The 17,193-nt window shown below is 39.6% G+C and overlaps 1 protein-coding gene across 3 annotated transcripts in view; it reads left to right on the forward strand.

The window, feature by feature from the left end:
• LOC141388766 (uncharacterized) overlaps positions 1-16,660 on the forward strand; it is a 158,747-nt gene extending 142,087 nt beyond the window's left edge. Inside the window, exons 4-5 of one of the 3 annotated variants that reach the window (XR_012408927.1) lie at positions 10,584-11,943; positions 12,064-16,660. Coding sequence is in view for 1 of the 3 variants with exons in the window: in XM_073959029.1 (XP_073815130.1) it covers positions 10,584-10,690 (107 nt within the window). In the remaining 2 variants the exon portion in view is untranslated. Of the gene's footprint in view, positions 1-10,583 lie in introns of all 3 variants that reach the window. The other 2 variants (XR_012408928.1, XM_073959029.1) reach the window with 2 other exon arrangements.
• Positions 16,661-17,193: the final 533 nt, after the last annotated feature.

The following is a 17,193-nucleotide window of genomic DNA, read 5'->3' on the forward strand; positions in this document are numbered from 1 at the left end:
AGACTACGGACACACAGCTGATCTAGTCAATGTAAAAATACTAGACAAAGAGAGAATCCAGAATAAAAGGTATACACTAGAGAGTTTGCGAATACAGCAAAAAATGGAATCTGCGATTAATCGAAAAGAGGACAAAGACAACACGAATGCAGTTTACACGTTAGCAATAATTTAGTCGTACTCAACAACCTGTGATAGCTAGTATTAAGAATTGTGATTTTTACATTAATTTTATTTATTTATTTTTGCATTTATACATGAGTTTAATTGTCGTGATATTTTATTTATACAAACTACAACTTGACAAGCATAAATGTAAAAACTGACGAAAGATTATTTGTAAGTACCACCATTATTAATGCTAGTAATATCAAAATGTGCAATCATAGAAAACTAATAAGAATCTTTGTGAAATTATGTCGTTACCAGATCGAATAAAAGTTACCCCTGAAGATGTTGGAAAATCCCAACGAAACGTCGGGTAGAAAAATGGAATAAATAGTCTTTTTTTTCATTGATCAATAATAGACCTTATAGCCCAAGAAGACAAAGTCTGATACATACAAATAAAACTCCTGGAAACTTTTCTGCGAACAGCGATAGTCTAAATGACGTTTCAAAGATTAAAAAGTTTCTATCTAAAACCCATACACAGACCGAGCAATTGGTCGATGGAAATGGAAAAAGGATTGAAACAACAGAAGAAACTCTAGGCCTTCTGATGAAAACGCACTTCCCGCAGAATACCATGGTTAACACTGAGGCATCGACGGAATGTATTAACTCATCGGATGAGGCACCAAAGATCGACAGCTTAATGGTCTAACAAGCCATTTTAAGCTTATCACCATATAAAGCAGCTGGACCAGATCAGATCTTCCCGGCTTTACTACAGAGGGAAGTGGACATTATTGCGTCCAAACTGGTCGGGATCTTCAATGCATGCTTAAAACTTGCATACACTCCTATAGCCTGGCAGGAGGCAAGGGTAGTCTTTATACCCAAACCTGGCAAGGCAAGTTAGGCAACACCAAAATCTTATCGACCGATAAGTTTAACTTCATTCTTACTCAAAACAATGGAACGGACAGTCGACACCATGATAAAGTGTAAGATCCCCAACGATATGCTTAAATTCAAACAACATGCATACGTTAAAGGCAAATCAGTGAAAACCGCATTGCATGAGGTAGTACACCACATATAAAGAACCTTCGAAATGAAAATGTACCTGTATGCATCGACATCGAAGGCGCTTTCAATAACGTAAGCACCGACACACTTATCCGCTCCTTAGACGAGTTTCTGGTAGACAGGGCCTTAAGGAACTGGATAAACCACATGCTACAAATGTAAAAATAAGAGACAAACTTGGACAAGGAACGCCACAGGGAAGGGATACTTTCACCTCTGTTGTGGGTTACCACCATAAACAGTCTCTTGAGGACCCTAACCGAAGAAGGATTTGACCCACTCTGCTACGCAGACGACGTTATAATACTTTTGAGGGAAAAGAATCCGAATCAACTCTGTCGAAGAGCAGAAACGGCTCTAAAAATTGCTTTTAACTGGGCCAGGCCGAGAGGTCTGAACGTCAACCCGGAAAAAACAGAATTATGTCTATTCACTAGGAAAACGAAAATGGGACACTACGAGGAACCAGTTTTTCTAGATAAGACAATAAATATCTCTTGTACAGTTAAATATCTAGGAGTAATTCTGGATAGGAAACTTAAATGGAAAGACCATATACAAGAAAGGGCCAACAAGGCCCAAATATGTTGGTCAACCTGCAGAAGGGCGATAGGCTCAAAATGGGGGTTCAATCCTAGGATGATACGCTGGCTATACAGAAGCGTAATTAGACCAATTCTAACGTACGCGTCTGTGGTATGGTGGACAGCCATGGACAAAAAATGCCACCAAACATACCACCAAAACATATTAAAGGTCACAACGGGTGAATCTATAAATCAGGTAGTATCGGACCGTATACCTGAAACTAGTGAAGTAGCCTTGTGTGAAGTGTCAATACCTGACAGAGACATGTGGATCGGGGCACAGATTCCCTCTGGAAGCTGTGGGTTTACGGATGGGGCTGTGCTAGGGGGGAGAACCGGACTGGGTATTGATATAATGGAACCGGAAACGGAAATCTTCCTCCGTCTGCCGGATCATAACAAGATCCTGCAGGCGGAACTCCGGGCGATAACAGAGTGTCTGCTTTGGTTTGATACTCACACAAGGCCTACCACTGTAAATATCCTTACGGATAGCAAAGCAGCCATTAGAGCTATATCAACCAAAACAGTGAAATCTAGAACTGTCTTGGAATGTATTAAATCTATAAATAATTACTCTCAACACGGTAAGGTAAACATTATATGGGTACCATGGCATACCGGGATTAGCGGTAATGAAATAACAAACTCCTTGGCAAAACAAGCCAAGGAGCAACCCACGGTAAGTCTAGAAAATGCTAAGCCGTTTAAGCTACGCGACTAGAACTAAAGACATTGGCAAAAATGCACATATATCCCTCTGGAGTAGTGAAGAGAAGGGAAAAAACACAAAAATCCTATGGGGAAACCCAGACGAGGACAAAACAAAAGAATTGCTTTTACTAAGTAAAAAAGATATTAGTAGACTGACAGGAATCCTTTCAGGTCACCTAGGTCTAAAAGCGCACCTGCACGAAATAGGTTGTGCAGAAAACAGTGAATGCAGAGCATACGGAGAGGACGACGAAACGTTAGAACATTACCTCTGTCATTGTCAAGCCTTCACAAATCTGAGAACCCAGTTACTAGGGAATGATATTATACCAGGACTCGACCAAATTAGGACCATCGAGTTCAAAAGATCAGAGACTATGTAAATAGGACAGAGATCCTAGACTAAGTCAAAAAAGATAATCTTCCATAACCCCAGAATTAGAGCGCACAACAGGCCTACTTATGGTTTAAGTGTATGTCCACATGGGCATGTGGTGATCTAGTATCACCCCTCTTATCAACCTAACCTACTTACTTAGCTGGCCCATTACAGAATATTTGTTCCATAGGCCAAACTAAGAAAAGATCTCCATTTCTCTCTGTCTATTGCTTCTCTTTCTGGAATACCGCGCCTTGTCATCTCTTCATCCACTTGTTTGCGCCATCTATTCTTTGGCCTGCCAACCTATTCTTTGGCCTAGCCAACGCAATCGTTGCATCTCAATACGTTTAACTATATAGATGTCGTTGTATAGCAGATACAGCTCCTGGTTCATGCGATATTCACCGTCAACGCAGTTTGGTCCGTAGATCTTTCGAAGAATTTTTCTCTCAAACACACCAAGCACTGCCTTATTTGCTTGCGCAAGTACCCAGGCTTCGGAACCATACATCAGCACGGGTAGTATCAGTGTTTTGTAAAGCGTTATTTTTGTTTGACGATATGTGGCTTTGTTTTTAAACTGCTTACTTAAGCCAAAGTAGCATCTGTTAGCCAATACAATTCTTCTTTTTATTTCACAACTGTGTCGTTAGTTGTGTTTACGGCGGTACCGAGGTAGACGAAGTCTATTACTACCTCAAAATTATAGGAACCAACGTCAATAGTTGGCCCGATCTCTATGGACGCATTGCGCGTCGACACCATCAACTTAGTCTTCCCGCCATTTACCGCCAGACCCACTTTAGCAGATTCTCCTTCGACCTTCGTCCCATGATGTCTATTTCATCAGCATAAGCAAGTAACATGTGGCTATTGGTGTAGATTGTGCCACTTATTTTGACGTTTGCCTCTCGAATAACCTTTTCCAGCAGGATGTTGAAGAGATCACACGAGAGGCTGTCTCCTTGCCTGAAGCCTCTTTTGGTACAAAGTTCTTCGGAGGGGTTCTTTCCTATTTTAACTGAGGATATCGTGTCAGTTAAAGTAATTTTACAAAGCCGAATGAGCTTTGCGGGGATACCAAATTCAGATATGGCCTGGAATACCTTTGAACGTAGTGGGCTGTCGAAGGCTGCTTTATAATCAACAAAAAGGTGGTAGGTGTCGATCTGCATCTCTTGGGTCTTCTCCAGGATTTGCCGCAGGGTAAATATCTGGTCAATGGTGGACTTGCCAGGTCTAAAGCCGCATTGGTATGGTCCAATTATCTCGTTGACCATAGGCTTTAGTCGTTCGCACAATATCCCTGACACGATCTTGTAGGCAATCGGGAGTAGACTTATGCCCCTATAGTTAGAGCATACAGTCTTATCTCCTTTCTTATGGACGGGACACAGGATAATCAGGTTCCAAACGTCGGGTACTCGTTCTTCCTGCCAGATGGTGCTAACTAGCTGATAAATACACCTTATGAGCGTGTCGCCTCCGGTTTTGAACAGCTCGGCTGGTAAGCCATCGGCTCCTGCTGCCTTATTATTCTTCAGCCGATTTATTGCTGCCTTTATCTCATCTTGGTTGGGCGGTATACATTCAATACCATCTTCTGGGATTGGATCTGTGGTATCTTCGTTGCCTTCGATGTATACCAACAGGTTTGAAAAATGCTCTTTCCATATCCTGAGCACACTATCTGTATCAGTTACCCAATTACCTTGCTTATCTCTACAGGAGGATGTGCCTGTACCAAAGCCATCAGTTTGATGCTTCACTCTTTGGTAGAATTTTCAGACTTCATTCTGGCTCCTGTACATCTCGATTTTTTCACAATCTCGCTACGCGTTGCTATGGATTGTAAAGTAGCCCTATATGCCGCATTTTTCTCTTCGGTAGCAGCACGACGTTCCTGGTCATACCATGGATTCCTTGGTGGAGGTCTCTGGTATCCAAGCACTGATTTTGCGGCTGTTTGCATGGAGTCGGCAATACATTGCCATTGCGCTAATATGTTATCGGGATGAGGAGTGCTTTGATTAAGCAATTGGGCTAGTTGAGTGGAATATGCTGTGGCTATCTGTTGTGATTGCAGCTTACCGATGTCTAACTTTGGTGTTGTGTCTGTTCGTACTTTGTTTGCTACGTTTAACCGGGTGCGTACCTTTGCTGCAACTAGGTAGTGGTCCGAGTCTATGTTTGCTCCTCGGAACGAGCGCACATCCAACACGCTCGATGAATGTCATCCATCTATCACAACGTGATCAATTTGATTTCTTGTTTTCTGATCTGGAGACAGCCAGGTGCCCTTGTGGATGTCGAGATATTTACCATGTTTTTTGCCGCTGCGAAGTCTATCAGCCTCATGCCATTGTCAGATGTTTCATTGTGGAGACTGAATTTTCCGACTGTTGGGCCAAAGATATTTTCCTTTCCAATTTTGGCATTTAAATCCAAAATAAGAAATTTTACTTGCAAAAGTTAACATTTTGTCCGTTGGCAATCCTACGAAATATTGTCGAGATGCGTTTCTGGATACATCCCTGAAAGGCACCCCTCAATGTGGTGTTCTCTCGCCCCTATTGTTTTTGTAACAGTATTATATATGTTTGTATGTTCTTTTTCAGCTTAATCTGGCTCTGGGTCTATCTCCAGTTCTACGAATGTGGCTGTTTCGATGGCATGTAACCAAAGATCTACTGGAGTTAATTGAACAAATTCGGCAGAAGTTGGGCAGATGTATTGAACAATGTCATCGAATTTAGACGGCCTCACCATCCCGAGCGTAGTTGAGCTACAACTACTCTGGTTTGTCGTGGGAGCTGATATCTCTCAATTGTGTTAGATGGGATGTGTTCTCCGAGGACCGCATTCACACGATAGTTATTTATGGCGTCAGTGATTGCATCAGTGTGAATGCTATTCAAACCTGCTTGATAGCCTTGCTGATCTAGGGGTTCTTCTTGTAACATTGCACCTGTCTTTATAGATCAAGGTGATCCTTCCTGACATGTCTGGGTTCCTAACCACCATAGGTGATTAGGATGGCTCTCACGATAACACCCAATCAAGTCCTGCTAGAGAGCATGTCATTGTGTTACTGTACTGAATGAATCTTTGTCTCCTCATGTATAAGGTCAACTGAAGACATGAGTAGGCACCCTATTTCATTGCTCAGGGCGGCATTCTGACAGTATTGTATATTTTTCCATCGCGTTGCACTTATATTCCCGGTCCAAACTAATGCCGCATAGCTTACCACAGACCGACCTTTCGCGTTATATATGTTCAACAAGGTTTCTTTATCTGCACCCCAAGTGCTGTCGGATAGGGACTTGGGGACCTTGTTCCTACATCTCAGCTTGTCACAGATAGCTGTGGAATGCGTGGACGAAATAAACATGCTATCGAATGTGACCCCTAGAATTTGGGGGTAGTTTGTGGTCGGATTCACTGGGGGGATATTTCTATATATTCCTTGCGTGAAGAAAGGTGGTAAGAACAGTCAAATAGGAGTTCAGTCTTTCAAAAATGACATCGGGGAAGTACCTGACGGCAAGATTATACAATCATCCGCATACGTTACGATCACAATGCCGTCTGGGGGGACGAAGAGGTAGAGGTTAAACAGTACCGGAGATAAAACCTCACCTTGGGGAACTGTGTTATAGTGATGTGCTGGTTACTGAACCAATGCTGATGATCGGCAACTGGATAGCTATTCCTGACGCTGGTGAGTAGTAAAGCCTCAAGAGTCTTTGATAATTGCCTGGCTTCAGTAGAGGGACTTCCATGCCCATTTTCCAAACTTCGGGAACGATGTGGTTGGCTAGCGACAGGTTGAGAACTTTGGTGAAATACTCGACTTCCGGCTCATTCGATGCCCAATTTCCAACACTTCGGATGATTTAGTGTTCCTGATCACATTAGGATTAGCATCCATTGTAGATTGTGATTGTTTCTCCTCGGCAGGAGGAATTCTAATGCGACGTTGTATTCTTTTTTTCGGCCTGTCACTCAAGCTCCCCGATAAACTTTCGATTAAAATATCTTGCGCACCTCTTCGTATCAATCAGGTTAACGTCGCAAGATGTTAATGAGTTTCTATCTTCTTTCTTTCCAAGGTTGGAGAGTGATTTAATCATTGCCCATAATCACTTATTCCGGCTCCAGTTTTGCAACTATTCAGATGAATTAACCAATCAATTAACTTTCACTGTTAGCTCCCTGATTCAGGGATTGGCTCGACGAAGCTCATCACGCTCATTTGCTAATCCCGACGCCTTTGCTGGGAAATTTGGTCTTACTTCGAGTATTAAGCCAGCAGGGGTATGGAGAGCCGCTGCAGAAGTGATGATGTCTCGAAACGTCCTCTCTGCCACTCGAACATCAGAAGGGTTGGACAGATCTCTAAAGTGGTGATTAGTGAACTCTCTAAAACTCGGCTAATTAGCTTTCCCATGATTGATGAAAGTGCGGCGTTCAGAGGAGATGAATGATGGTCTAACCCAGAGAAACGACGGGTTGCCAGCTGACACCATTTGTCAGGCTAGATGATATAATGGTCATATCTGGCGTACTGTGACACTCTCCGCTATTTCTGGCAGAGGTGCCCTCATTGACCGAGCAAAAAGTAGAGTTATCAAACTACTCGGCCAGCACTATACGCCTCTGGTCATTTCTGAGGACCAAACCCCACAACTCATGATGAGATGTCCCCTAAGACCAAAAGCAGGATAATGTGTGTCCTATAACATGGAGTACAGCTAATTATCGGCGGGATATGTAGGTTAAGCAACTCTACCATATACGCGTCAATCGCTTCGGTTGTTGTTGAGCTTGGTTTCCTTTCCCGCAAAAAAATATGTAATTTTCACACATTGGGACTTGTGTTAAGTGCTGCGTGTGCAGCCCTGAGATGCACCGAGGTTTGAGTGTGGTGGATGCGAATGTGACAAACCCAGACGTCCATATTGGTCCTGGGTTTTAATCCGTCGCGACACTGACCAAAAGAATCCGGAGCAGACACTCCCGGATATGTTGCTACCAGCACAAAAAAAAACGATACAATAAATCCGGTTTCGAAGAACCCGCCGCACTATGTCGCGAGTTCATATTAACTGTGGCCAAAATAGAAGGTGTTATCGTCGGTGCATCAATTTTGGTACACAAACTTATTGTTGACTTGCAATCTCGAGGACAAAAGACTGGGATGTTCGGTCTACGTTTTGATACAGCCCCCATAGAACCGTACCTCCCTATTTTCGGTATTTTGAAAGTTTTAGCCACAATAACCAACCGAAATGATTGAAATTTGGTGGTTAGTCTTCGGCAGAGGTACGAAACATTCCAACAGAGAATTGTGGGTGTAAGTGCACGTTTTGATATAGCCTCCATATAACAATACCTCCCGATTTTCGGTATTTTGAAGATTTTAGCCTCATTATCACACCGAAATGGCTTAAGATTTGTGTTTAGTCTTCGTTTGGGGTATATAACTCACCACTTGAAATCTTTCAGTGTAGGTCCTCGCCTTCATATAGCCCCCATGGAACCTTCCCTACCGATTTTCGGTATTTGGAAGGTTGTGCCCTAAATATGGGTGGGCTTATTGAATACATCGAACTCTTGTCTTCAAAAATGATAACTTTTCTTTAAAAACGTTTTTTGACCGATTAGTGCTCAAAAACGGCCATTATTTTTAAAAAATCTAATGTTGACTTTGGCTGTTCGCCTTTTTTTAAGTTTATATTTTCAAAAGTCTCTCGCCCACAAAAATGTATGTTGATCGGTCCATTCGTTTTCCAGCTATAGCCAACACCGCGAAACATTTATATAACAAGTAAAAAAGTAACAGTCGACTTTACCGACGGAGATATACCCTCAGCCAATGTGAATTGGAACTTTCATCTACGGACAGATCGAATGTATTTAGGGTCTTTTCAGAATTTTGTGGCACTTTTTGGACATTTGAACTTGCCGACAAAAATTTGAATTATCATAAAAGTGGAGGAGGGAATGGACTAACATACTCGTAGTGCATTACAGAAGTGGATCTTACCATTTCAGTGGTTTATCGTACACCATTTTAGAATTTAAACTAAGTTTAGACAAAATATGACGAAGGCCACATTTTGGACCAAATCGGTTTATCAGTTCGAGAGTTGTTGTGCTCTCCAGCTACTACATATGGTACCATAGGGGTTTGTTTTCCCAAGAAGTATGGACTTGCCACTGTAAAAACTTTTACCGTCGTAATTGGACAGCGATTCCAAGTTGATCAACAGAAATCAAAGTTAGGCAAGAACAGGTCTTAAAGTGAACTTATCCGAAGGAGTGAACCGATATGGCTTATCTTCGAACAAAATATTGCGATAGCCAGCCTTTGGACCAAATCGGTTGATCCGTTCGAGAGTTATCTTGCGCACCCGCCAGACAGACAGACGGACGGACATTGCTAAATCGACTTCAAATTGTCTGAAACACATTTTATCCAAACATACCTGTATAGGAATTCTGTAACTTTTATCGATTGAAAAGTTGTTAAAATTTCTTTTGTTTTTGTAACAACTACAAAACAGACAAATGAAATTGTTGTAAAATAAACAATGAGTAAAGTTGTTAAAAAGTTACTGAATAGGGGGGCTGGGATCTAAAACCATTATTTCGATGAGCCACATTTTGCCTGTTAAGAAGCTCCCTTGCCTTTGAAAATGGTCTTAAGAAGCATCCTTGCCTTAGTAAGCACTCTTGTCTTTGAAAAGGGTCTTAAGAAGCTCCCTTGCCTTTGAAAATGGTCTTAAGAAGCATCATTGCCTTTGGAAAGGGTCTTAGGAAGGGGTAATGCAATTGCACCCTTGTCTTTGGAAATGTAGTGATACTAAAATTAATCTGCTTCAACAATCGTTTAATAAATATTTTTGTGCACTTTTTTCTGTTGTCAAGGGCAAAGAACACGAGCTGCACGAAATTAATAAAACTCATATATTATACAAACGCCCTAAGTTCCACCTCTTTAAGAAATAAATAACAGCTAGGAATTTTTGTTACCAACTTCGGAGAAGAAAAAGAATTATTATTGCAAACAAAACATTAGCATCATTCATGTTTTTATGTCTGTAATTATTGATACATGTTATAAATATTTCAATTCCAATCGAGCAATAAGCAATTAGCAAAACGGGACGAGTATGCAAATGAAATGATTTAGCAGTGGAATAAGGTGAGAAATGTGAGTACTACCATAAGGTGTGAAACGGCAAATAAAGTTCAACGATACCGCCAACACATGCTTCCTTTCGCCCATAACGGTAAGCACCTGTTGTGTAAAAGGAAAGGGTAAGGTGTTATTGATCCCTAACAGTCAATTGTAATTATTGCCGTCGTGGTGGGTACACCTGTTGGCGATTTACAACATCGTTTTAACTCATTAGCATTTCCGTAATTAACCAGATGCAGATAAGTACATACAACAAACACAATTTTATTTACATTGCTTTTTTTGCTTTTGCTTTTCAGAGAACTTAGCGTAGTAGCAGCCTACTTTCATCCATTGCACAGCCTCAACTAAACAAATGATGCACCTTATTTTTATTAACCAAGTCACGTGTTGGTAATGACTGCAACTAACAATAAATCGTTTGTTTAAGATAATTCTGTTGCCTTTGTTTTGCAAAAAAGAAACCGCTCCATGTGTTTGTTTTCTCTCTTTTCAGGTCCATTGTATTACACCACAACAGCGCTAAGATCGCCGAGTGCCACCTCGTATGCCTCATTTAATTACTACAACATTCCGTACTATCAACGATTAAATTTTGTTTAAGACATGAACTGGAATTTAGCCGAAGCTTCCCTAGCAACCGAGACCTCTTAACAAAGAACTACCACCAACCATCAGACAGACAGACAGCCAACAAACCAACCAATTGACTAAACGCCAGAGCACCAATAATGCCACCAACACCACCATCATCGTCATCAACATCGTCGTTAGCAACAAAGCCAAGAGTATTAACAGCATCAGCAGCACCTCGAAACAAAACAACAGCCACTCTGGGTTCATCAACTTAAGTGTCTATCATTTCCTTAAGTGGTCGTGTGGTAATGCAATAGTAAAAAAAAAACAAACTAGGGTGCATTCGGTAGATATTGAAATGGGTTAAATAATATTTGAAAAAAAGTAAAAAGTATCAGTCAGCTGTGCTGACGGAGATATACCATTGGCCTCTGAACAAAAAAGAAGCAAACACAATTAGTAGGTACCTTAATGCGGGACTATACCGAATGATTGACATATACCAAAAATTTTTAGTAAGCAAACTTCAGTTTGGAAGAAATTTCCAAACATCCAAACTTCAGTTTGGAAGAAATTTTTTAAAATTATTGAGAGTTACCTTTCACAATAGCCACTTTAGTATGTACCGGCAGAGTTTTTTTTTTTTTGGAGATTTTTGGCCATTATACCAGGAAGTTGGACTTACTCCGGAAAACATTTTACAGTTGTAATAGGGACCGTGAAAATCCGAGACGAGTCCTCCAACTGCACTTTTCCAAAATGTTGTGTGGGAGCCACCTGAAGGACGAGACCGATAGTCCATATCCCAACCTGATACATGACTCTATCTGCGAGAGTTAACTTGCGGATTTGCCATTTTAGTTGGTGCAGTAAGGGTTTCTTGGAGATTTTAGACCATTATATCAGGAACAATTATTATTATCTCAGGAAGTATGGACTTGCGTAAGAAGAAAATTGTACCGTCGTCAAAGGGGCCGCAAAAACAAACTGCTGAAAAAATTTCAAAACGATCCGGGGAGAGCTCTTAAACTTCACCTTTTCCGAATTTTGTGTGGGAGTTACCCGAAGGAGTGGACCGATATAGCCCATATTCGAGCCCGATCATTATCTAGAAGAGGTAATACGATGTGCAAAGTTTGGACCAAATCGATTGCTCATTTCGACACTTATCGTTCACACAATTTAACACAAACATGTTGAACTTTTGTTGTTGTTGTAGCAGCTTCTACAAGTACATGTACATCTTTATTTTATTGATTCGGCTCTGCCTCCAGCTCCAAGCTAAGAAAGGACGCCACCTGAATTGGATTAGTCCAAAGAGAGAGAGGAGTTCAGTCAGTCGGGTTGGCTGGGCAGTTAAACAGGTGCTGCGTAGTATGCGGACCGGTGCCACATGCTAGGCAGATATTCCGCGTGCCATCAATCCTGGCCCAGTAAGAATTGAGGCGGCTGCACCAACCAGATCTAAGTTGCGCCAACACGACTGTCGTTTGTCTTGGCAGCTGCTGTTCTTCCGCTGTCACGGGTGGTGGATGATCTTCGAGGACTATATTCACACTGTAGGCTGCCAGAGCCTCTGCAACCGCATCAGTATGAATGTCTCTTAAACCTGCTTGGTATGCACGTTCACAGGAGGGATCTTTGTCTCCTCATGTAAATGGTCCACTGCAGACATGAGGTGACACCCTGTAGCTGTTCTCAGGGCAGCATTCTGACAGATTTGTAGTTTATCCCATTGCGTATCACTTACGTTAGCAAACCACGCTGGCGCCGCATAGCTTACCACAGACCGGCCTATCGCGTTGTATGTGGTTAACAAGGTTTCTTTATCCGCCAATTGCTGCCGGCTAGGGACTTGAGGACCTTGTTCCTGTTTCTCAGCTTATCGCAGATAACTGTAGTATGCTGGGACGACTTATACATGCTATCGAATGTGACCCCTAGGACTTTGGGGTAGTTTGTGGTCGGAAAAACTCTACAACTCTACTTGTTGAACTTTTGTGAGGGAGGTACCCGAAGGAGTGGACCAATATGGCCCATCTTCGAACTTAAACTAAGGCAAAAGATTACGAAATGCAAAATTTGGTTGGAATAGATTGATCCGGTCCAGAGTCACCATGCAATCAAACAGACAGACGGGCGGACAGGGCTAAATCGACTCCAAATTGTCTGAAACGAATTTCATCCAAACTTTTGAGGTGAAGGTACCTGAAGGAAGTGGATCTAACTTTGTTAGTCATTCTTTCGACAGTTATCGTGCCACCCTGCCATTTAGAGCTCTTGAAAACTTGGACTCACCTGCAAAAATAATTATATCGTTGTAATGGGAATCACATGGGCTAACATCGATGACAATTTCAAAACAATCCTCGAACAGTCCTTAATCTGCACTTAAGTCAAAATTTTAAACATTTGTGAGGAAGGTACCGAAGCTTAATTTTATTTTAACAGAAATATTACGATGCGCACGCTACCTATCACCGTGGGATTATTTAAAGCTTTTAGACCATTATGTCAGGAAGTATGGAATTGCCCACGAAAAACATCGAAGGACTACCTTCGGTAAAAATTTCAAAACGGTCGTCGCCAATACTCAATTCGAAAGTAATCGCGCTCGTTAGTCATTTAAGTTGGTGCTGGTAGGGTTATTTAGAGTTTTTGGGAAATTATCTCAGGAAGTATGGACTTGTCTAAGTTTGAACAAAATATTAGGAGAACAAAATTTGGACCAAATCGCTTGATCCGTTCGAGAGTTGTGGTGCACTCCATCCAGCCATAGAGATAGACAGGCGTCCAAACATTGGGGTCTAAAAACATTATTTCGATGAGGCACATTTTCCTCGTATCAAAGTATACCCCCTTTAACCTAAAGGCTGAGGGTGTAATTACAATCACAGTTTCCGTATAAGGCAGAACTTCAACTAAAAATTGAGACGTTCTTCTATAGGCTTACGAATACCGGCTACACATCCAAAATCAATTTGTCAAAAAATTATTTATTTAATTAGTTTTCAAAATTTCATGGCCTTTTTTAAAATTATGACCTTGCCGAAAACGGATACACAGAGATAGAGTACATCGTCGAATTTGATGTAAGTTTGGACCAAGTTTGGACCAAATTGGATACTCACTTCGAGAGTTATCTTACCATCATTTTAGTTGGTAGCAATAGTAATATAAGTTTCAAAACGATCCGAGAGCTGGTCTTAAACGGCGCACCAGCGAAAAATTTTGAAATTCTGTGTGGAATGTAACCATTGGAATGGACCGATATAGTCCATATTCGGAGCTGATCAGTGTCCAAATCAGTTACCAACTTCGAGAGTCATCGTGGAAGTTTTGGATTTTTTGTAGGAAAGGTAATACCAGCGTCCAGAATTTATATTCTTTATGACAAGAGCTACAACTTTGCCTCCATGAGCAAATTAAAATTCTTTGCGGTTTAGGAGATATGCGCCTGCCAAAATGCTCACTTTTGACTTAATTTTTCAAGGATATTTTTAATGTCCTTTTTATCCTGAAATGCAATAATTTATAATTATTATATAAAGCCTATACTCTCCTCTTTAATATGACACCAATACCAGCATCTTACGACGAGTACAAGTATTTAAAATATTTTTTTGAAAAATGTTGACCTTTGAAATTTGTTTGACCTCTAAAAGGCCAAAACGATGAGAAAACGAAAAATTAAAAACACCATTATACTCCATTTTTCCTATACTTTCAAACGTATATAGTCCGGTTCAAGTGTAACAAAATTTTTTGAAAATTGTCGGACGGTGTAATCGATAAAAATAAGTTTTTAAACCGTAGTACCTCTCAAATCGAAGAAATCCCTCCGATCATAATATATGTAAACTGATCATATTAAAGCCGAACTAGAACTAGATTTTCAACGCCTCAACCCTACTCCAACTGATACCATGCTTGGTGGGACTTTCCTTCGCTTTTCTTCTTTTCCGTGGTTTCCTACAATTTGTCATAACAGTCAAAATCATTTTTATACCCTCTCACACTGAAATAAATATTTGCAACTCTATATTCTTGATCAGGATAAAATTCTGAGTCGATCTAGCCATGTCCGTCTGTTGTAATCAGTATAGCGTCCACAATAATTGAGAAAGAACGCAGGCAGGACAAGTATGAAGATGTGCTATCTCGGTCAACGTTTTGGTATAGCCCCCATATAACGGTACCTCGCGATTTTAGGTGTTTTGTGGGTTTTAGTTTAGTAGCAAAAGCTTCTCCTCCAACACTGTCAACAATGTTTTGAGGAGTTTAGCTACAATTTTTAACTGAACTAGCTGATATTTAAAATTTTAAGTTCTTAGTGGTCACAACACTTCCCCACCAAAAATTGTCAACATAGATCCATGTATTGGTAAGCCCCCATTCAACGGTACCTCCCGATTTTCTCTATTTTCAGATTTTTAGCTAAATTTTTTGACCGAACTAGCTGTAATTTGACATTTGAGATTCCCAGTGGTCACAACACTTCCTCTCCAAAAATTTTCAACATTGGTTCATGTATTGGTAAGCCACCATATAACGGACCTCCGATTTCCGGTATTTTGTGGGTTTTAGCTACATTTTTTGACCGAACTATCCCTATTTTGACATTTAAAGTTCCTAGCAAAAACTTCACCACCAACACTGTCAACACAGGTCCATGTTTTGTTATAGCCCCATATAACAGTACCTCCCGATTTTAAGTATTTTGAGCATTTTAGCTACATTTTTTAACGAACTACCTGTAATTTAAAATTTAAGATTCCCAGTGGCTAAAAACTAATACTAAAATTGTGGACATAGGCCCACTTTGTGGTATAGCCCCCATATAACGTTACGCCCTATTTTAGTTATTTCCAAGTTTTTATCTGGCCGAATTAGCTAAAATTAAGTATTTGAGGTTCCTAGTTATCGAAATACTTCTCCATTGGTACTTTCGTAACAGAAAGGAAATTAATTATTCCATATAAGTTCGGAATATTTCAAAATCAATATACTTCTCCAGCTAAAATTGTGAGCATTGGTACTCTCGTAACGATTCCATATAAGTTCGGAATATTTCATGGTGGATGGTATAAAAAGTTCAGCCCTGCACAACTTTACGCAATTTTCACTGGTTGGTTTTATGATCGTTCAGACAGCGATCTTAAGACAAAGTAAGCTTGTAGTGTCTTGTAGTTAATTTTAAATTCCACATGTTTATTAGGGTTATGACTTTTTGACATTTTTTCTCAAAAATGATTACCTGTAGTGAGAATGATATGATAACTTTTATTTCATAAAAATATTAAAAAGGTCCCGCACAAACCACTTTTAATTTTTATGATATATGAAATAATGTTTATAGTAAAATAAATAATGCTTATACTGACTTGTCAAAAGTTCTGAAAAATAAAAACTTTAAAAGCTTTTCGTGCGGAAGCTTTTTTTATCGTATCACTTTATAATTAGGATTTTATGTAATCTTATGTAGAAACTCATCACGGTATGATACAGGGATATGAGGTTGTAAAAAAGTCATAAGCCTAATGCTCATAACTCGATACTTTCGTTTTTGGACAAACCTAAAACCAGCACAATTTGAGGTTTGAGTATCAAATATACTTGTATAACTTATTTTAGTACTGAACGATTTCAAGCATATTGAGTTTTTTTCCAGGTCTTCTTATGGAGGATGGTATAAAATTTTGACCCACCTCATTAATAAATATTGCCTCTAACAACATTTCCGTATATATTTAATGAATTACCGTGATATAAACGAATTTTAACCCAATTCAATATCTACCAACGATAACGGTCTACTCGAACATATCTACTTAAAATCAACAGTTCATCAGTTGCAAATGCAAAAACCAGTCATAGTTTTAGTATTTGTTTAACAAATAAATAACAGAAACAACAACACCAACAACAAGAAATAGACATCGAACGCATTAGACTAAAATAAATAAAACGAAACACTGCTAATAAACCACGAAAAAACCAACCAAACAACGAGAATCAAAATAATTCTTATTGATAATGGTCATTTAGAAAACTAGAATTTAAAAAAAAAAATCGTGTATTTCTTTATTTTTTTTAATGTAAATTATAAACTATGTAATATTACTTTATTTAAGTAAATATAAATAAGAATAATAAATTGAAACTGTAAATATAATTTAATAAAAATAAAATAGATATAAACAATTGTATTACATTATAATAAATTAATTTAAAATTACATATTTATTGGTTTTGCTTCAATTATATATAAAGGGATATGTATGTGGTGAGTATTTCGACTTACAACATTTAAATTTAATTCCTTAAGCATTACCCCAAAGTCAATATCAAAATAAACCTCAGAAATATTTTTATTTATAATTGCTAACCTGCAAATTTAAAAATGCACTAAATTTTGTGAAGCTATGGCAAAAAAAATGGAAGCTTTAACTCGGCTACCTGTCTATGTGAACCGGTGAAATAATAATACCCGATCAAATTCCCGATTGTTCATTCCATCGGATCTTTGT

The sequence above is a fragment of the Musca autumnalis genome, unplaced genomic scaffold (genome assembly GCF_047663935.1).
Source record: "Musca autumnalis isolate F117 unplaced genomic scaffold, ASM4766393v1 scaffold_1, whole genome shotgun sequence".
Taxonomy (NCBI): domain Eukaryota; kingdom Metazoa; phylum Arthropoda; class Insecta; order Diptera; family Muscidae; genus Musca; species Musca autumnalis.